This window comes from Pezoporus occidentalis, unplaced genomic scaffold (genome assembly GCF_034315485.1).
Source record: "Pezoporus occidentalis ecotype Australia unplaced genomic scaffold, CSIRO_AGI_Poc_V1 ctg173, whole genome shotgun sequence".
In the NCBI taxonomy this organism is placed as follows: Eukaryota; Metazoa; Chordata; class Aves; order Psittaciformes; family Psittacidae; genus Pezoporus; species Pezoporus occidentalis.
Window position 1 is genome coordinate 283,196 of NW_026913565.1, and position 21,711 is coordinate 304,906.

Genomic DNA, 21,711 nt, shown 5'->3' on the forward strand with positions numbered 1-21,711 from the left:
GTTGTTTTGAACCACTTTCACTCCGGAATTATTTTACATCTTTAAACATGCTAGTTATCGTCTCCTAATCTAATGTAAGCAATAATGTGTGTAGCCATGAGATATAAATGATACAATAGCATTATTTACTCAATTTTTGTATTTACCTCCTAACCATACTGAGTCTGGAAGCATGAAAGTATGCCATGTGAGGCAACAGGCTGCCAGCCAGACTCAGCTGTAAGTTTTTATGATACTATAAATGTGGGGTGAAAAGGGTGAACACAAATATTGACCTAATTCTCAGTTTGCTGACAAACTGCCCCACACAAGGATGGCAGTGTCATTTACAGACTGCACTTTCTGTTCTCTGATTGAACATCCTGGGACCATACCCAGAGGTAGGGCATGAAAACAGATGGCGGAAATAACTTCAAGGACCAGGTTGTATCATAAAGATGGTCACTGATAAAGCAAAAGCAACAGCTGGGTTCTTCAAAGCAACAGGAGCTCAATATATCCAGGAGCTCAATATATCAGCTGGGTCCATAACTAAGTAGTCTTTGGTATTCAGTCTGTTACATTGAATTACAAGCTTTGTATAAACACAAATACATTCATCCAGAAAACTACATTCAAACATATATCAAGGTGAGAGGGTGGTCTGTTGAGTTTGACTTAGAGAGGCAAATTCTAGAGAAAATCTCTCACTGGAACAGAACCTTAGTGGGCTAGGTACCTCCTTCCAAGATGTTTTATCAGACCGCTGATTTTGCCTAATTGTGTGTATTTTTTTCAAAATTCAGTACTTTCAATGAGGAGGCATCATCATCAACTGTCATTTTCTTTCTTGCATAAAGGTAGTGTAGGGAACTTTCTGAGCTGAAAGGATGTTTTTCCAAGACTAACATGAATAAAGAACTATCCTGCATTTGAAGTCAAATTTGTTACTCCCTCCTATAGCTTTTACAGTAAGACGTTTCAAAGAAATCTGAGTTCTACAGGGGAAGTAAACGCAGCTCAGTCACTGAAAGACCAGTCTGGTCTATACAACATCCCTGTGAGGAGGCCTTTTGTGACACCTAGAAATAGGCAGATACTGTCTCAGCCTGACCTCCCTTCTTTCCCCTCCATCAGAGGGCAGTTCACAGTCTCACCTTAGTGAGAGACCTCAGAAGCTACTTTAAAGTCTTAATTTATCTCAAGTTCCCCTTTGCAAGTTTCCCTTCGATGACTGGTTACTGAACAGAGCATGGGATACAGATGTATTGCAGCTACTTCCAAGGAGGAGCTTCCACAACAAGATTCACGAAGCATTTCTTCTGAAGTAGCAGTGCCTCCAAAACCCCACTGTCCGATGATTTCCCAGGTCTGTCATGAAATTCATAAATAAAAATCTAGCCTTAATTGCTATAGAGAGCAATTCATCCCTCTTGGTCATCTGCAAGCTGGTAAATGTAATAAGAAAACCTCAAACCCCTTCATTTCTGAAGCTGAAGACATAGAGTTTGATTAAATGTCCCTTGTCTCTCAGCTTCTAGAGGCGAGATTCTCTGCTCATATTAGTATAGGATTTTTCCTTGGGACTGTAACCAGGGAACTGGCATTTGTTTTCTTTGTTGGTGCTATTCTTGAAGGTGTCATCGGTTCCAGTTTGATTTGCAGTATCTTTAGGCAGATTTTTTTCCAAGCCCCCCTGAAAAAAACAAAACAAAGCAAAAACAATACCTCAGTAGTTTGAAGCCTGGATTCATGGCTTTTTTCCTTTGGCTAAAGGCTATCTTGTTGCAGTTTGAAATTCTGACATCCTTTCTTATAAATCTGAGGAGTTACTTCACTACATAAAATGAGTCTCATGCCCACAAATAGGCACTTTTCAGTGTGTGTGTCCTCCATATGTAACCATTGATTTTCTCATTTCCCCATGGAAAGTCTTTGGCAAAAGCCACAAAACCAATTCTCGTAACAACTCTGTTCATATGAAAGTCTTTAAATGTGCCCTCAGTGCATTCCTGAGTACTTAAATTTAGATTGTCATTTGCATTTTTATGTGCATTTTAGTGGATTGGCCTACACTTGCCTCAGTGGTTTCACACTGTAAATACTTGGTTAATGTTATTCTACATTTTAAGCAAATACAAGCCAATAAATGCATATGTGATTTTGCTTTTACTGAGACGCTTTTGCTTCAGGAAAGTTCTAGATGAAGTTATGTTGAGCACCTAAAAGCCAAGTGAAACAGCTGAGGCAAATCTAGAGGCATCACAGCTGCTGTCCAAATGAAGCCATCAGCTTTAATGCCAAACTTAAGCTGCCTGGAAGGATCGTTTCTATGTGAGCCTTGCAGCTGAAAAGTTACTTTCAGGATTTAAAGGGTATTCTGAAGGAGTTGAAAACATTCATATTGCTTTCTGTAGCGATAGGACAAGGCTTTAAACTGACAGAGGGAAGGTTGAGATGAGCTCTTAGGCAAAAGTTCTTCCCTGTGAGGGTGGTGAGGCGCTGGCACAGGGTACCCAGAGAAGCTGTGGCTGCCCCATACCTGGCAGTGTTCAAGGCCAGGTTGGATGGGTCTTGGAGCAACCTGGACTAGTGGAAGGTGTACCTGCCCATGACAGGGGGTTGGAAGTGGATGAGCTTTAAGGTCCCTTCAGCCCAAACCATTCTGGGACTCTGCCCCTTCTGTACACCTAGCAGATTCTGCAAACTGTTACAGCAGCACTTGAGGAGGAGGTGCTCATGCTGCATGGCTCGTGAAGCCCAGAGACACCTGTGGAAGAGTTGGCCCTGTGTCCGTGGAGGTAGTGAGCCACAGCTCCTCAGGTGCTGGTGGTTGCAGCTGATGGGCCAGCAGTGCTGCCCTGAAGGGAAGAAGCCCTGCCGGGTCTGAAGGTGGCAATGGCAGTATCAGCAGGAGAGCTCTATGGACATGTGACTACTCAAGTTTTATTCTCTGGCTCGGTGGGAGGGGGCAAGAGCTCAGTGAACTGATCTCAGGGTGCGAAGTGCAGTGTTGTCCCTGCTTGGCTGGTAGAGCAAGGCAGGCAGGGAGCAGGAGTTCAGCCACCGTTTCATGGGCTGCTGGCTGTCCCAAGGGCTGTTTGTCTCCACAGCTCATGCACTGTGTAGACAGGGGAGATAGGTAACTTATTGCTGCCCAGCACTGTTCAGGGGTTGGCTGATCTCATTTCCAGTCTGTGGTCCTATGCAGCATCCCTTGCATAACTTTACAGGGGGGTTGATGGAGGCTGGCATGCTCTTCGTGTGGTGCATACCTCATGTACACCTGTGGCACCAGTGCCATGGCAGGGCTGAGCTGTGGGCTCAGGTACTCACCTCCTGGCTGTGGTGCCGCACACCACACCAGAGCAGAGCTTTGAGTCTGTCGGACCAAAAGCAAAACAGGTTGCAAACTGGTTGGATTAACACTGGTGGGATATCTTCTCCTTTGTTGGGTCCTGAAAAGAGAAAAGAACTATACATAAATGTATGGATAGCTGGGTGTCCCAGAGCATGAGGTGGGGTAGAGCAGGACTGGAGCCCACTGCCCTCTCCTGAGTCTCTCCCAGGCTGCTTGCTGGGCTTTTTTAAAACTCTCGTAACAGCTGAGTCAGATTATTGTGTAAAAGCATTTATATATGCATATATATGTATATATATAAAATACCAACCTGTTATAAAGCTTATCAGCAGCCCTGTGATGGCACAGCCTAGGCAGCCTACGGCACTGAAGTACAGGTAGGAGAGGGAGTACCAGGTGTCTGCCAGGAAAGGTCTGTGAAGAGGTGACAAAAGCAACTAGTGATGACCAGTGAGTACATTTAAGCTGTCTCAAATATGGCAGAAAAATACAGCTAACACTGCAGCTGGTATATGATCTGGCAGTGTTCTCCCATCCCATTTGGTGTTTACTGGCTGTGCACTGCAGGCTCAGGCTGCGTGCTGTGCTAAAACACAGGTTTAGGTTGTAATTATAGGGAAAATACCTGTCTAGAGCTGCTGTGGGAGCTGCCGTTGTCATCGGTGCCTCGGTGCTGTTAGCTAATGTGCAGTTGAGAGTCAACAGTTGCAGAGGAATGGACTTTGTCGGCGGAGCAGGGTAAATGAAAGCGCCAGTACCAGTCCAAAAAGCTACAGTAATCCCAGCTAAGAGGCCTCCCATAGCACCCTCGGAAGGTATAGAAAGATAGTGTTAAAAGTGACGCATGGGAAAGGCTTCTCTGTGAACATGTATTAAGGAGGAGTAGGTGATCACTGATCTCTGTCAGTGTAAATCAGTTCCATTCTCTCAACCAAGGTATAAACCAGAGTGATTTATTGCGCTCTAGTAATAGGAGTTCAAGCAAAACTTATGATCAAAACTGCAACTCAGAGTTTAGTTTTGCTGCTGGGTAAATGTGATTGGGCTGCTCAAGGGGCAATATGAAGTGAGCTCATAATTGTGTATTGCTTCAGTTAGCAAAGGCAGAGCAATTGAAATTGTTCGGTGCATCCCAAGGTGAATATAGGCTGGGGCAAGTATTGACTATCTTTGTCTTCTTAATGAAAGAGAAGAAACTCAGAAATAGAAAAATAATTAGAAAACAAACAAAAAAACCCAACCCTCATGTGGATCTAATCACCAATTACTCCACAGTTGGGTATAGTTAAATTCAACTGGGATAAGTTCAGCAGTGAAAAGGGACCTTTAAACACATCTTGAACTCCTTAGGCTCTAAATCTGAAAAGCAGCCCAAAGACTAAATCTAAATAACCCAAACAATATTCAAGATGGAGCTTTAAGCAAACAACACCAAGAGGTTTTCTTTAGAGAAGAACTTTTTTTCCTTACCTTCCAGTTAGCATAAGGAAACACAATTCCCAGGGTAAATAATCCCAGCATGGGCCCACCGCACATCCCGTGGATGGAGAGGGAAGCCTGGTGATGCAGAGAAGAGAGAGGAGCTTAGTGCAACATCTGGAGGGAGCATGAGCAGTTCTGCTTTTGGTCTGGGAAATGGTGGGGCTGAAGACACCAGCAGTGATTTCAGTGCATAGTTAAGGATGGCATCACAGTATCATTTCCCAGGAGTGGGTAAACAGTGAAGGAATCGGGGGATTTATGTTAGTTTTTTTCCCCTAGTTATTCCTCTCAGCAGAGTGTACACAGAAATTGTTCAGATAATCCAGGAGTCCCCAGGGCTGTCAGCATTATTTGGTCAGTTTGTTGCCTTTCTGTTCATTCATGTTCATCTCATGGTGTTTCTGAGGCAAGAGATACCTGCACAACTCCTCCTAGCAGAGATGCTGCTGCAGCCATCGAAGTGCACAGGACACCGTATAATACACCTGAAAAAGACAAAGCAGTGAGGTTGTCAGTGCTGGTTAATAGTGGATGATTTATAATTCATCTAGTGTCTGAAGTGACCTGGCAGTGTGTGGAAACTTGCACTTTGGGCTTTGACACTTGAAGTGGACAATTAAGAACACAGTGGTGTTTTGCATGAAGTTTTGTTGTGTTTTTCATTAGTTGTTTTTTTTCTGATGAAGCAGCAATTAGTGATGAAATTAAGTTAGAAGTTATGCCTCATGTAGAAATGTTTCTGTTGCTTTTAAATAACACTTTTAGAATAACCTAATGAATGAATTGAGCAATGATAAATAACACAGCTTTATTTCCTTGACACCAGTTTTAATTTCGTGGGAGATAAAACTCTGTATGTAGCAATCTTGAGTAAAGCCAACCAAAACTTGTCTAATGTGCTAGCACACTTTGGCTTCAGATATAAACATTGTCTTTCTAGGTCCTGAGAGCAAAAGCTAAGTAATAAGAGGAAAAGCAAGAATAGTGAAATTTAGAGACATTTACAGAAACAGAAATTGTATTGGTTTGGCTCCTATCTGATCTTTACTAACATCAATAAATGGTTATAATATTCTTACAGTGCTTATGAAAGGGTTGTAATATTACTGCAATAATTCTTACAAGTATCTTAAAATTCAAACCACTTTGATGTTAATGATCTGTTTTTCATTTTCTTATAAATTTTAATTGAACAACCTGCTTATGCAACACTGAATAGAAATGTCTTATTTGCCTACTAAAAATAATATTTCATAACGCTACTATAGATTAATGTGATAAAAAACTACACTGATATTGTTCTTGTGTTGTAAAGAAGATCCCAGAGTGTTCCCCAATATTTTCAGTAGAAACAAGCTTTGCAGCGGTTTTCAGGAACAGTTGTTGATGCTAGTCTATGTTTCTGTACCATATAGTGCCAATGCATAATTGTATTGAAGCACCAGGCTGATGTTCATCCTGAGAGTTTATAAAGGGTTACATTGTGGAGGTTTCTAAATCAGAAGTGTGTTTCTGAAGAGGAGTCTCTAGACAGTGCCCTTCATTACACTGAGAGTCAGGGACTCTCAAGGCTCAAAGTATATAAAATCCTGCCCTATTTTCTCCTGCAATAGTAGCAGCTGTGGGTATGGGTGCTTTTGGTATTAAAGAAATGTATCCCATCTAGAGTACCTACATAAGCCTTTGCTGATCCACGTGCTCATCTTCTCGGAGAGATTTGGGAAACCTTTCTTGACCAAGTCTTCAAAGGTAACAGTTGCTAAAGCATTGATGCTGGCAGCTACCGTGCTGTAGAAAATGAGAAGAATGCTAAGTAAATAAGAAACACTATATATTTATAAATTGCTTCCTCTTGTTCAGCACTAATACTCTTCAAGAACTGTACATCTTACGTATTTTTCACAAATGCTACTGATGTTGGTGAAGTTTCTGTCCCTTCTGGGATTGCAAGGGACTCTGATTCATGCTGGCACAGAAGATGAAAACTCATCCTGACTGACCCTACCAATCTGCAAGTCCTTCAAAATACAAGCATGCTCCAGAATAAAAGTTCTACTCCCTTACAAATCAAAGGATGTGCAGTGACAACTAGTAATAACAGGCATTTTGTGGAGGAACAGGGTGTTTTCTCTCAGAACTGAAAAGTATAGGCTGGTTCTTTTAGGTAGGTGAATGAACACATATTTGGTGAATACAGTCTCTGTGAATTTGTTGTGATAACATGGCAAGGTCCATACCTACAGCATGGTATCTGGTACTTTGTGCCCTTGACTCTGTTCTTAGTCTCCTGCCAGGAGAAGCCAGTGCCTTTTACACAGGGATTTTTGGTGGCATTTTTTCCCTTCCCCTGTTTTGATAGCTCTGTCTTGCTTTTTCTACACATAAGAGTTTTTAGAAAAAGTCTGTTGGAGATTGACATTATTTACATGCCACAGTCACTGTGAGCTTGACTCCTCTCTCTCAAATGCCCTATGAAGTACTGGTGTTTGGCCTGTAGAGGGTAAAAACTACAATAAGATGCAGCACTCCTGTATATTCTGAAGTTCTAAAGAAGTTTTAAAAGTTCTCCATGCAGACATCCCTTTTTCCTAGTCTAACTCTGCTTTATGTACAGATAGACTTACTAAAAAGCATTCTATACCTATCTGGGATATGATGGCAGTCAGGTTCAGTAAAGGCAATTTCACCAGGAGCAGCTCCAAAGGTATCTCAGGAAGCAAGCTTAGGTTTTCTATTCTTTTGTCTGTATTGGAAAGGTTATTCTAAAATATACTTGGGATAAAAAGATGATGGCAAAGTCGAGGTAGACTTTGGCATAAATATAATGCAAATCAGCAAATCACTACTGCTGCTTCTTAGAATGTTCTGGGTAAAACATCTGGGCTTTTCTTTGGGTTTCACATCTTGACCTCATTCTGTGTCCTCAAGAAATCAATTGTACGAGCTAAACTGTCACTTCAGGATCACAGACCTTAGTGTTCCACTGAATGCACAGGCAACAAACAGTCCTGGGACTCCTGGCATCGAGGAAAAAATGTCCATAACAAAATACGGCATGAGCTGAGGTAGAAGCACAAGAGGAACACAAGCAGTTAGTTAACATTTTCCTGGGTAATGGAAAAGAAGTAGTTGCTGTAGAGTATGTTGCTAAATTCTGTGTTTATTCCAACTAATGAGGTGTCAGAATTTAAGAGGATGTCATTTGGGGAAGTGCTCAGTCAGAGTAGCACAGGAGAACCAGAAAAGAGAATGAGGAGAACCAGAAAAGATCTATTCTAGCCCTGATTCACCAGCCACCTTACTGCCTGAGTGCTGACAGGACATAAAGCATCCCAGGAAATCTTAACTGTCTTCATGTGTGCTACATCTGGGTCCTAAGCAACTCTGTTATAATAATGGGTATCTGTACCTGATCAGGTGCTGAAATGAACTCAGCAGTCCAAGGGTCACAGCTCTTGTAATGAGAGTACATCACCAAGCCACAAAACACTGCACACACCAGGACTGTCCACAGTCCCAGTAAGTTGAGGTAAAGTGCCCTAGAACAAAGCAGAGAAATTCTGTTTCATACAAAATGCATACAGAAATGTTGTTATAAGCTAGGTTTTTTCTAACTTTTTAGGGAGACGCCTTAATCACAGCTAGCTGTATAATTCAAAGCTAGCTAATTTTTTTCTTAAAGGCATCAGCAGGATAAGAAATTGTATGGAATACTGATTTAAAAATGTGGAAACATACAGCCTTGCTATAGGGCAAGGATGAAGGTTCGCAATATACAGCTGGAAGAGACCAGTAACTTGGACACAGTGGGCAGCATCATGCACTGGATCTGCCCTTCCTGTCCCCTGTAAGAACAGATTTTTGTCTGTTGGGAGTTGTTGGCTTTCTCCTATCTTGGTGCTTGGGGTCGGGCTGGGTCTCAGTCAGCTGGTGATGAGCTGTTGTATTGTGCATCATTTGGATTGGTTGGTTTGTTTCATTCCTCTCCATTTCCTTATAATAAAATCTTACCTTATTTTAATTATTAAACTGCTTTTATGTCAACCCAAAAGGTTTTACCTTTCTTTCCCTTTCACTTCTCCTCCACATCCCACTGGGGAGAAGGAGAAGTGAGTAGTGAGCAAGTGACTGAGTGATGTTTAGTTGCCAGCTGGACTCAAAACCCTGAACATCTCCTTTTAAGACATTGTATGCATTCTGTCATGATTGCAAAGTTGCCATGCAAAGTAACACATTTGGTTGGTTTTCACTAGTCCATGGAATGGGTGTGAGTGACAGCATCCACTGGGGAGGCTGTGTGGCTGTGGTTCAGTAATCCTGTAGCTCCCAAGAGCTGACAGGTTTTATATAACCTGCATCGTATTTGGGCATGACCTTATGCAAGGTCTCTTGTTAGGGCCAATTCACAGCTGTGCTACTGAGACCTGAAGGTCTTTCAGAACTTGTTGCTAGTGATGCTCTCACTGCTGTGATTTCCAAATATTTTTCAAAGACTAAATTTTCTACAGGATAAATTCATATAATCCAGCATGACCTTAAGAAAAATGAGTATGATTGCAGCTAGCACAAAAGCCAACCTCCCAGTCTTTATGCTTTAGCCAACTGGGTGAGCAACTAGCGCTAGGCATGTGGAAAAAAAAGTCTGGTGGTTTGATATCTAGCTATGCATATACTAATGCTGATTTTGAGGAAAACCTGTGTGTCTATAATTTGATGTTTCACTTGGCTCTTTACCATTGATTCTAATTATTCTTATGCTCTAGAATATTAATAACTTACTGGTTTATTTAGATAATGCCTTGTACTGTAGTGCTCTATTAAATCATTAACCACTTTTAATACAATACAACAAAGCCACAATGCCAATAAATACATTTTACCAATGAAGTTGCAGACAGCACAGCTTCTGTTGGCATTTTTCCATACTCTGCTTCCAAGGATTAATTTGGCAGCCTGACCCCAAAGTAGTAAACTGCAAGCGGTTAATGGCTACCTGGTTTTATTTCTGCATTTACTTATGTCATTCAGGGCCAGAGGGAGTGAGACTGTCAGAGCAAAATTAGCTATTTTTTGACAAACCTGACAAGCTTAGAATTCCACATCAGTATGTTTGATTGCTAGAACAGGTTAATGGCAGGTAACTTACAGTTTAGCATGCTTTTCTGATTTGCAGGAAATGCATCTCTGGATTGTGGACTGATTAACTCCATAGAGCCCTAGCCACGTAAATGTTCCCCCAATAACAATTGTCCAGAAGGTATGTCGTCTCAAGGGATCGACATCAAAGCTAAAAGAGAGAAAAAAGCAACTCAGTTCACTTACATAAACACACATTTCTTTAGCAAGAGGCAGGTGATTTTTCAGAACTATCCACTATGTCCTACCCTCTGAATTGGGAGTACTGCATCGGTAGTATGTATCCAACTCAGAAAATGTCTACTGTGGTTAGGTTCGGAAGCTTTTTTACTCTTATATAGGAACATATTGCTGTCAAGTCAAGATAAACATATATTGTGCAGAGGATAAATTGATTGACATAAATCACATTTATAAGGCTGCTTATGCTCAGATTTCAGATCTGTGTCACATTGGAGCAACACACCTGCAAGCCATCCTGCCTGCGACCCTGTCCTCTGCAAGGAACAAAGCCACTTGCTAAACTGTATTAAGTCCTCCAAATTCCTAGTTAAATCACCATGGTGTGTCATTTCCTTTACGAGAAATTGCTGCAGCTGCAGTGTTATCTATTTTTTATCAACAGTGAAATTTCATTACTCAGTAATTCTAAGCAGTAGAAGTACATCTTGCATCTGTCATCTTTGCAGTTCTGCTAATCTCAATAGATATAGCAGATAACATTTGACCTTGCTGCTATGTTCTGTCAGTGACTTGCCTTGAGCAATGAACTTTTCAGTCAATGCCACAAATAGCTAAAGGAAGGTCAATTTTCTATCCCAGTGCAGTGGTGCACCATTGCCAGCTGCTGTGGTGAGCATACTTAACACAAAGTGCCAGATTCATGAATAGAAATTGAAAGACATATATAATTGGAAGGAATAATTGGGCTGCATTTGTAGCTACACACAGAAAAATGACAAAGCTCCTTTTCAGTTCAGGAGGGCTTTGATTTCTTCAAAGAGGGTAACAGAAAGAGGAGTTAAGTTCTCCTGATGGTCAACTGCATTTCCAAGAATCAAAGAAGTAGGGAATGGACTTTTCTCAATTACTGAGGTTGTTCACTGATAATACAGTAACAAGTCTGACTCTTTCTGACTTCGTGAGGGTATAGTTTCTAAACGTTAAATATACAAAAAAAGAAAAGGTTTGCAGTGTGTTTTTCTTACTCAAATATGTTTAATCGTGATCCTTCATAGGCAACCTCCCAGACCTTGGTTGATCCACCATTCAGAGTCGTTCCTCGAATCAAAACTGTCGTGAAGCCAACCACCATGACAATCATTTGAAATGCATCTGTCCAGACAACAGCTTTTAATCCACCCTAAAACAAACAGTGTTTTTAAGTATGCTTTTATCTTCTTTCCTGTTGTTCAAATACAGCAGAAGATAGAAAGACCCCTTATTTCAGGAGTTCAGAAACTGTATGTAGAGCATCTAGCAAATCAGGGCTCTTAAACTTCATATTCTCCCATGAAGGCTGTATTTTTGCAGGCTAGAAAATGACACAGCTTTGAAAGTTTTGTCTACAGTCATATGCAAATGTTTGACTTCCAGTTAAATGCTTTTTTTTTCCCCTAAGTTAAAAGCTTAGGTGATACAAGCTGGTCTGTTTGTACTTCCTATGGCAGGCTCTACAATTCTCTGAGCCCAGTCGTACACAATTAGCCTGACATGGAAAAAGAGCTCCAGAAAGTTTTTGATTCAGTTTTTTCCACAGCTGCTTTCATAGTTGATCAGATCTGTACTAGAGCAGCATAATAAGTGTTTTCAGCAAGGGTGGACTGGAATAGTGAACAAATTCCTTAGTGGTAATAAGAACAGAAATAAGGTTGTGTCTTGAGCCCTCTGCTGCTTACACTGCAGTGTTTATCTTTTTTGTAATGCTGAGTCTCCTGTTGCTTCCACTCAGAAGAAAAGCTCTCTGTGACCTGTTGATTGGCCTTCCTAGGTTTTATCACTCTGTTCTTGATCTGGGGTGGCACCAGAGGCACATATTTCATTGCAATGTTTTTCAGTCTATAACTTGCAAAAGATAAGAAGAATCACCTACTCTCAAAAGATTTAGTGTGGCAGAGGAAGGTTATCACCTCCTTATCTGGACTCTGCTTCAAACTGGTTTAAACCTTGAGATATACAGCACAGGATTTGAGAGGAAATAATTTTTTCTCCAAATAGACTTAGCTGTCCCACAGAGTCTAAAAGAAATTTATCTCTATGTTCTCCTACTTTAAACCTCAGTCAATTGGAATGTATGTAGAAGCCACCCTTCTGCAATAGCCTGTCAAGTAAAAAGCATGGTTGAATTAACAGTGTATGTTCCAGCTGTTCAGTTATGCCTGTCACGTACCAGAGTGCAATAGAAAGTGCAGACAATTCCTGTTGCAATCACAGAGCCCCAGAGATCAAATCCAGTGACTGTGAAACCAAAGAAAACCAAATGGTTACTGAAATGGAGGTAGGCCATCTGGATGGTAACAGAAAAGCTACGATCCTTTAGCTTTAGAAGGACAGGAGTAAGTATTAATTTTAGTCTTTTGTGTCTATTAGGAGCTTTGCTGGATTGTTCAGGTTTCTTAATACTTCTGGATACTGGTTTGCATTGTTGTTTTCTTGCAAATTGGATTTAACTAACTTTCAGGTGTGCAAAAGTAACATGTAAGAGGAATCACACACAGCAAGGACATCATTCCTATGGGACACAGCTTTGTAAGCAATGCTTTCTGTTCTTAGTCCAGAATTTTCTCTTAAGTAATCAGGTTCTTCAGGTATTTCCAAGTAACCCTAACAATAAATCCCAACCCAAACTAAATTCCATTCCCTGCAAGCCGAAACAGTTTAATGCTAGAATATACTGCATTAAAATCAGTTTTCCTGTTCATTTTAGTTCATAAAGTTACTTTACAAAAGATGCTGAAATTTTGGTTTGGCTTATACTGAAGTCTCCCACTGGGAATAGTTTATGAGGGCAAATCTATTTGTAAAGGTTCTCTTATTAGCAGAGTTAGTGTGGCCTAACAACAAACGCAAATTGTCACATAAAATTCATTTGAGCTCCAGAGGAAGGAAGCTCTGTGCTGTGTGAAGGTGGGGTCAGACAAACTGATCACAACTCAGACGACAAACAATGAGAAGAGCCTCGATTTTGGTGGTATCAGGAGTTAGGCCATCACGATTCTTTTTGCCCTATGGCGGTAAAATCACTACTCCCATCTGTTATGATGGATGCTGTATGTCCAGTTTGCAAGGGTTAATTGAAGTGTGCAGACAGACAGCAGCATGGTATTTGGCTCCAGCTAGAGGGAATGGAGTAATGCCCTAATGCCCATGGGAACCTGAATACGGGAGACAGGGAAGAGGGGAATCAAAGTACAGAGTACGGTCTTGGATCATCAGCTTGTACTGTGAACTTTGTAAGGATGTTGAGAAATTGTTCATTGCTAACTTCTTCAGATGGTTACTGAGTGCAAAGCAGAGCAGAGCAGCAAATGTGAGGCCCTGCTAATGCACTGATGTGAGGAAGATGTGAGGCAAGGGAAATGCAGAGCTCTGAGGAGCAGGCAAAAACCTTCTTACAGAAGTCTTGTGGATTTTTGTTTGTTTGTTTTCCTCACTTCATTTATTCTGTTTGCCTTGTTGTGTGATTGGTTGGGGTAGCTGTGTAGTGCAGCATGGGAACTCACCTTGGTTGAGTGCCAGTGATGGAGCATAAACCACTATTCCTGTGTAAAGGATCTGGAGGAGAAAGATGAAAAAAAAAACAACAACCTTAATGAAAAAAATGTGTGTGTGAATGCTCAGAGATAATTTTCTATTTAGAAGAGCAAAATACGAGATCTGGGGGTTTCTTTATATCTGTTCTTTTAACTGTATCTGGATTTCTGTTTCAACCTTTACAAAACAAAATCATTGGTTTAATTCCTTTCTGATCAAAGGACCATTATTTGCTTTGGTATTATTTATTTCACCAGTTGCAAAGATGACTAGATGACAAAACTACCTTAGTCAAGCAGAAAGAGGAGCTCTTGGGAAAACACAAACAGTTATACTGAAATAAGGTGCACTGATCTTGGAATAAGGTGCATTGATCTTGGAATTTAAACATCCATTTTTCTATTCAAACTCTTTCAAAGTAGCTGACTCAATGCTCTCACGTGTATGTTCTGACAGAACTGAGGGAGAAACAGAGCCTGAATATAAGTAAGCATTCAAATCTGTTGCTAAGGATTTTGGAATGCTGAAATGGAATTAATGTAGAAAGAAACGTTTTCAAACATCCCATAAAATTCATCTTTCCATCAAATACATAACTATGTGACTTTTTTGAGATGGTACCTCCTGGGTCTGGGTTGGTCCTACCTGGGCATCCCCCCAGGAGATGCCACATGCAACAGCTTTCAAATGGGATACCTTCACCCCGCTATCGGAAATGGTCATTGGTTAACTAAATCTACCCAGTACAGCTCGTTTAGCTTTACAAGAAAGACAGAATCCACTCACTTGGAAAGAGAGACAAGGGAACATAATGAGATCAAGAATTTGACAAGATGTGAGAGTTCAGCAAAACATGCAAGTTTCAAAGACAACAAAAATGGCATTTTTAATCCTAAGCAAGGAAAAGTTAAGAAAGCTAGAAAGTTAGGAAAGCAGCCATTCATTCTTTTTAACATTCACAGTCCAAGTAAAAAAATACAGGGCAAAAGAGTACTCATTAAAACATCTCATTATAGAAAATGTGCAGTCTGAGATTAGCCTGTCAAAAGAAATGTTGGGTGAAATTGGCATAAACAGAGTCAACGGCTTCTCACCGTCTGCAGGATGTAGATCAGTGTTGCAGCAAGACGGACGATCTTGTTAAATCTTAACTCCAAATACTAGGGAAAAAGAGGAATTTCAGTAAATTGCACATGCAGCACCTGTGACACAGCTATTAACCTTTTTGCTATGCAAGTAAAATTACTGGCAGCTGGCACTGCTGCTGTGAGTAATGAGCAGGAGAGCATGATTATTATTACACATAGTGATAATTATATGTGAAAACTCTTCTCATGAGTAACATGTACTTGAAGTTATATGTTGGGTTGCAATATTCAGTATTCTTTGTATTGGGAATAACTGAAAGGAAGAGAAATTTGAACTTCAAATGAAAGTACATTCCAGCTGTATGAAGAGGAAACTTGAGGTCATCTCTAGGAGAAATAGTGTGGTTTGACTTCTGTAATGACCAAGTGGTGGTGGAACAGATGGAGAAGAGGCAACATAGAAGAGCGTTCCACAGTGATTGAGCTAAACTAGTTTTCTTGCTTGCCCTGTCTCGGTCTAAACCCAAATCTGCACATCATCAACACAGAGCAGCAAGTGGAGTTCTTAAGGACATACAGCTACATGTAGGGAAGTGTCTCTAGTTACCACATAACTATAGAGATGAGTAGCTCTCTAGCCCCAAAAGCCCAGCTTTTAAACCTGAGTAACCACTTGGAGCCTCTCGGTAGAGCTGACCAAAAAAAATTACATCTGTGGCAGCATCCCTTCTAACCATGGGTGGTGGGCTGGGTCTCTCCTTGAGCCGTAGTCCCATGGGCTCCCAGAATACTCCAGGCACAGGCTGTACAAGCCTTCTCTCTTTTACAAGCCTCTAGGTATAGTTCTCCAAAGCAGCTTTTTTTTCTATTAATTTTGCTCATTTTCATCTTTCTCATGTTTCTTGCATAATAAGCCCCACAGTCTGCCATACAGATAAATAGCTAATTTATGTAACTTGTTTCTAAAAATAATTCCTCAAGCCAGCAGAGTCATTTTGAGAGCACTCTCTGGGTGCAATGACAGCTTTGGTGGCTCAAATGAGAAGAGTAATTCATTCCCTGATCTTGCACCAAAACCGGCCAAAAAATTTGGTTACTTGTGGCAGTGGCAGCAGATGGTCAATTTTACTTTTTTCCAACCTGGAACTGACTTACATCCAAATACCTAGGCAGAGCTGTTTGACCAAAGCTGCTCCTAGGGTTTGGGCTTAGAGAACATAAGAAGTCTTCCTCTTACTCCTCATGAACTCACTCAACTTTCTTCATCCAATTCTTGCTTGGTTCAAACTGCTCAAGAACAGGAGAGGTCAAATTTGAGCCTGTTGATTAAAGCGACTAAAAGGCTACTCCCAAATGCTCAGTAGCTGCCCTGTGGGTGTGCAGGTGGTTAGGGCTGCACACTGTGCTCTTAGCAGTAACATCACAAGGTTGGCTGTGTATTTTGATTTTTCTCAACTACTGAACTGTCATATGAAGAGAATAAGGTGTTCCAGGAGGAATGCCAAGCAAAACCTCTGGAAAATTCAGAGGTTGTTCGTTTAATTTCATTTCCTAGAGAATACCTGAATTCATTCCCCAGCCCTGAGCTGGTTTGGTTTGGTTTTGCTTGGTTTTGAGAGACCTGCAGCCATCTTCCTCTTTATTCCTTCCTTGCATCACAATGGTTATCAAATATCTACTTGACTATTTTTTTTAGATCTCAAATAGTACACTTTGCTAATAAATTGGACCAAATTGCCAGCTCTAGACCAAGTTTGAGTTGGATCCTATTGAATTTTGTTCTTAATGTCTGTCTTTAATACCTACTCTGCAAAAGCAGGTGTGTGTGTGTATATATATATATATATATATATAGCAGAATAGTTGCTTATAAGACCAGAAGCAGTTGGATACACTTAAAATATTTTTCAGCTACAACTTCCTTTGCTGCTGGTGTGTAATCCTGTCTCCTGTCTTTGTTGTATATGCATGACAGGAGCTCTGACCCTTAATTTGTGCTTTCAACTTATTGCAATATGAATAACCAGTTTGAGTAATGCCACCTGGTTTGAAAAAGAATTAGTGCACTGATATACTTGTTCTGTAAAACACTGCAAAAAATCTTCTGTCAGAGCTTTTTCTCTATGAATATTTATATGCATGACACTGACTTTTATATTAGAATAGTGCCTTTTTAAATTATTTTTACTTACCTCATAAGTGCTTGTAATGCCAGATCTGTAAAATACAGGTAGAAAGAGTTCTGCAGTAAAAATGATGACAAGTGCATATGAAAGAAAGAACAGCACAAAGGATGCCCCATAGCGATAGACTTCAGAGGGTGTCCCCAAAACAGTCACTGCTGACATGAAGCTTGATGTGAGAGAGAAGGCTATTGGTCCACATGTCATCTGCCTACCACCTACCAAAAATTCCTTTGAAGTTTTCTTTTTTCTCTCTTTAACTGCAAAAAAGACTCCAATGCTAGCACAGACTAAAAACAGCCCTGCAAAAACAACATAGTCCCAAGCCACAAATTTTTTGACTTCTGGAGCTACAAAGTTTGACATAGCAGCAGTTGAACAATTCTCTGATGTTGAGGAGTCTGGTTTTCTGCAGCTGTTGTTCTGATCAGATGAACTCACTTGGCAGCAAAGTTGAAGCTTATCTGTAGCTCATCAATGACAAATCATAAGCAGCAAGACTATTCAGCTAGGAGACTTATTTTTTTTTCCCAGTTCACTCCTAAGGAGGAAGAAAAAAGTAGCTAAGAATGAGTTAGGAAGGTGCTGAATGCACTTAGACCCTAGTGCTACTGATGCTTCTGTCAGGCTGGGGCAGCAGATTCAGCTGTGAAATCTGTAGTATGCTCCCTTTTTATCTGTGAGGTGTTAATTTATGGTTAAACATTAGCCTGACACATTGGCTTGATCTGACTCTTTTCTAACCTCTCAGCATTTTTAAATAAGAAAATCAGAGCAGTAAAGAAATAAATAAAGGAGAGCAAATTGAAGGAAAGGTCCATGCACAGAACTGCAACCTCACTGGTAAGTTTGCTTTTAGAGGAGCAATTCCCTCATGTGGTTAAACTAAACTTGAACATCAGCGATAGGGTTCAGAATTGTCCTTCTGCATTTGAAGTGTGCTCTTTGGTGTAGACCCTCTGGAAATCAAGGCTGCCTTAAAGAACCGGAGCCTTTAATTCTCAGAAGTGACCATGGTGCTTTCCCCTCATGCTCTGTAGCCAAGCCTTGGGGTCTTTGTGAGCCCAGGGCAGTTCCACATAAGCAGAAATGCAGTTTGAGCTCCACTGTTTGAGGATAACTTTCAGTTAGAAACTGATTTTTCACTGACCACCACCACCACCAATTTTACCTGCAACTTATATGGGTTCGTGTGGGAGGTGGCTTGTTTTATTTATCCATTTACAACTTGGTCAGACCTGCAGGAGGAGAGGGACAAAGAGAAGATTGAACAATAGCAGTGTTTTTATTTAACTATGTCTTCAGTGTAATTTGTTCAATTCAATTAACTGCATGTCCCTTGTGTGGTTTTGGTTGTGTTGTGCTTGGTTTTGTTTTTTAGTAAGTGGATATTTATTTTATCCCTATCTATGCCATGACTAAATTTTCCAAAGCAGCAGGCAATGACTTGTCATCCTGAAGGATTAACTTGTTCAAAGATGTAATGTGTGTAGTTGCAGCCCTAAGGTGAGAGTTGGGGTTCATTTTGGAGACAATTCAGAAAAAGATACAGTATCTTGGTGTAGCTTTTAATAGCAAAAGGCCTCTTCAGCCTTGTCTCGGCTGGGTATGGATCCTCACTTCTCCTTAAATCATCAGTAAACAGAGATGATTTTACTGAATCAAATGTACCTTGCAAATTAATGGCTGTAAGGACCTGAGGCCTTGCCTGTTCCCATCCATCTGCTTAGGAAAAAGAGGAGTACATGTACAGCAACCTTCCATGCTTAGCACAGTCAGAGAAAATCCAGGACAGCCTGTGGCCAGAAGTGACTTCTGCCTGCATGTGCAGGGAGACTGTGCAATTTCTGTGGTTGATTTCAGTGAGACAGAGTGTAAAAAGGGGAGCTGAAACGCCTATTTCTGATGCAGAATGTGAATTAAAATAAACTAACAAAAATGCAAAGTTACTTCTTAAAAGGCACTGCTTAATTTACAGCTGAAATACTTTTAGTCCCCAGGAGTTAAAATTGTGTGAAGTGCGCGCTTGTGAGGTATGATCAGCATTTTTTGAGAGCTGGACTAGCAGTTAAAGCTGCCATAGCATTGTTTGTGCTGTAGTTTTCTCCGAATCACTTATGGGCAGTGTGATGAAGGTGTGATGCAGGTGAGAGAGCAGTAAACCATTTTGCCTCACTGCAGATAAGTCAAAGTGAGACAGCATAGGTAATGCTCTGTGAATTCTCATATAACCACTGCACAGTATTTTGTTCGCCTAAGTATATCCTCATCTCTAGTTAATATTTCTCTTTTGTACAGAACAAAAATCTGAAGGGGTGTCCACTCTTAAGAAAAACAGCAACTTTCACTTGCCGGGCATTCTTCTGCTTTTGGGATTTCTTGTTTTCTTCTCTCTCCTTACAACTGTAAGGACATGAATATTTTCTGCAGATTTTAATTCATACCTCCAAAGTCAGATTAAGAAATGTGGTGCCATTACAACAGCCAGGGTCAACCATCAACCCAGGCTAATTTAACCCGATATGAATGCAGCACATGTTTTAAGCATAAAGTAGAAAAAAAGCTAGCAGAATAATGAACTGGAAGTAGAGTTAAAAATGTAAATGTTTACTTATGGTGCTGTAGCCCTCTGATACATTTTCAGCATAGCTTCATGGTGGTGTTCAGAATAACCATTTTGGCTAAATCTCATATAGGAAAAAGAAAATATACCTCAGAAGTACAATTCTGAAGAATAAATAGTTTCATAAAATAGTATGAAAACACTTGTTATTCTGTCATGATCATATTCCTTAGCTGGGAATAACTGAAATTTTTATGTCCCTGAAATAATAAAGAGTTTTATATTTATTTTATTTGTGAAAACTCCTATGAAATAAAGTTTTAGCTGGGCTAACCCAAGGGAGAATCTTGTTTTCTTGAAGCTTCACTACCTCTTTCACTATCTGAGTGTGAACCAAGAATCTGAAAAGAAATCTAACCAGAGTGTTTGGATTTTGAACTTGAGACTGTTTGCATCTGAGGGCCTGTTTCAGGCTCGTTTTGGCATCTGAAGCAAGTGCTTGAGATAGCAAAGATAACAAGGGTGTTTCCAGTTAGCCACAGTGTGGCTTCCCAAAGTCGGGCAAGAAATCCTGCCACAGATGATTTTGCCCATGACCGGCTGTACATTTGCCCCTGATTTTGGGGAACCTAACAGCCCTTTAACGGGGAGAGGGCATCTCAGTATCTTTCAAATGAATGGGTATAGGCCACTTGCATCTTTTCAGTCTTACACTCCCAAAAAGTGATGGTTTATGTACCATGCTTTGCATATTTGTAAGCAGTGCCTTAGGAGAGAGGTAGCAATGCTGAAGCCACCACTGCCTCCCCTAACACAGCCACCTTTTCTACCCAGAGGCTGCATTTCACACATCTGCGGGGGCCTGAAGTAGTATATAGGGAAAATCTCTCTCTGATTTAAAAAATGCACAAAGATTTTTCTGACAAAATAACTCTTCATGTCCTGTGAAAACACACTGGTACAAAGGGCTTACTTAAACAGTCTTCACAAGTTCTTCTGGCCTGTTTTATCCCAGTCTTCCACATAAAAAAAACACAAACAAACAAACAAAAAAAAAGAAACAAAAAACACCAAACCCTGGAAATCCCAAATGGAAATCAATATTCTTTTAGGTAGTGTCTATTGTGACTTAATAATGGGCAGCAACATCATTATGTGTGACGAGAGAGGGTGAAGAATGGTGAAACTGATCTCACACAGGCTGGTTGAGAAGTGAAAGGATTGGAATAACCCTCAGAAAAATGGTGTGTGCATCTGCATTAAGCTAACACAGGATAAACAGCAAAATGAGAATACCTGTGTGGTCAGTGTTCCAAGGCACCTGACAGGACCTGGGTTAATGGGACCAGAATCAGGTAGAGGAACTGCGGTTGTGTTGTAAAGTGTGGCAGGATGGTCCATCCTTTGAGCAGCCTCCCCCACTTAATAGCATTAGGGAGAGCCATAATGAAACTTTTCTACCGATATCTAGAACCAAACACAAACAGCAAAATGTGAATTCCTCCCTGAAACATTGGTGTACTGAACTGACTTTGTCATAGAGAATGCACCCACAAAAAAAGAATAAAACTATTCCTTACATCTCTAAAGGTAAAGCAGAAAACTGTATCCCAAGTTTCTGGTATCTTGTTCTCCCTTATGATAGAAATTCTGGATCATGAGGGTACATTCATTTGCTTGTATGAAAATCCTGCATGTAGCATTGAAGAGTTTCAATCTTGAGATAAACCAGCTGCTTTTTGAACAGGAAAAGTCATGGCACACTGATGCATAGCAATGGTAAAAACCTTCTTCACAAGGACACTGCCCTCTCTTAGGGCTGCAGGCATGCACTGCCAAAAGCAAACACCACCTTTTGCCCTATCCAGCAGATGATTCAATAGGGAATTGATCAATATTTATGAATTCCTTTCTGTAAGGTACAGTCAACTTGTGTCTATTTATTAGTGATAATGAAAAAACTGAAAAAGATTTTGTGTGAAGTAATGAGGGGGAAAGATGCTTCACTTATAGCCCAGAAATCAAAAGCATTAATGAGTTTCATTGAGAAAATGAAATGCAAGCTTACAAAAGCAACCAGGTATCTGAAGAGAACACATAGGGAGATTAACATCCTCTTTTTAAATGTGAATATGAAACACTTATTTAACAAATTTATTTTACACA

At 40.5% G+C, this 21,711-nt stretch overlaps 1 protein-coding gene and 1 long non-coding RNA gene across 2 annotated transcripts in view; one reads left to right on the forward strand and one right to left on the reverse strand.

The window, feature by feature from the left end:
- Positions 1-609: 609 nt before the first annotated feature.
- SLC5A12 (solute carrier family 5 member 12) lies at positions 610-17,625 on the reverse strand. Its single transcript, XM_062614218.1, has 15 exons — positions 16,992-17,625; positions 14,806-14,871; positions 13,681-13,732; positions 12,348-12,415; positions 11,167-11,321; positions 9,969-10,109; positions 8,232-8,361; positions 7,794-7,882; positions 6,498-6,610; positions 5,240-5,307; positions 4,811-4,897; positions 3,966-4,147; positions 3,651-3,754; positions 3,316-3,437; positions 610-1,675 (listed from the first exon to the last, which is right to left on the reverse strand). Exons 1-15 carry the CDS (start codon positions 17,346-17,348, stop codon positions 1,517-1,519), a joined length of 1,893 nt encoding a protein of 630 aa, XP_062470202.1. The 5' UTR covers positions 17,349-17,625; the 3' UTR covers positions 610-1,516.
- A 129-nt stretch (positions 17,626-17,754) lies between these two features.
- LOC134161422 (uncharacterized) overlaps positions 17,755-21,711 on the forward strand; it is a 65,192-nt gene continuing 61,235 nt past the window's right edge. The window contains exon 1 of the long non-coding RNA XR_009963968.1: positions 17,755-17,825. This is a non-coding gene — a long non-coding RNA (uncharacterized LOC134161422). The remainder of the gene's footprint in view (positions 17,826-21,711) is intronic.

Bases quoted from the DNA above. Each gene is read 5' to 3' on its own strand.
- SLC5A12 (XM_062614218.1), bottom strand. From the start codon at position 17,348: ATGTCAAACTTTGTAGCTCCAGAAGTCAAAAAATTTGTGGCTTGGGAC. The intron at 10,110-11,166 runs GTAAGAAAAACA...TCTCTCTTTTAG, and splicing joins TCACGATTAAACATATTTGA to CTTTGATGTCGATCCCTTGA. The intron at 5,308-6,497 runs GTAGGTACTCTA...TGTCTTTTTCAG, and splicing joins GTGGATCAGCAAAGGCTTAT to GTGTATTATACGGTGTCCTG.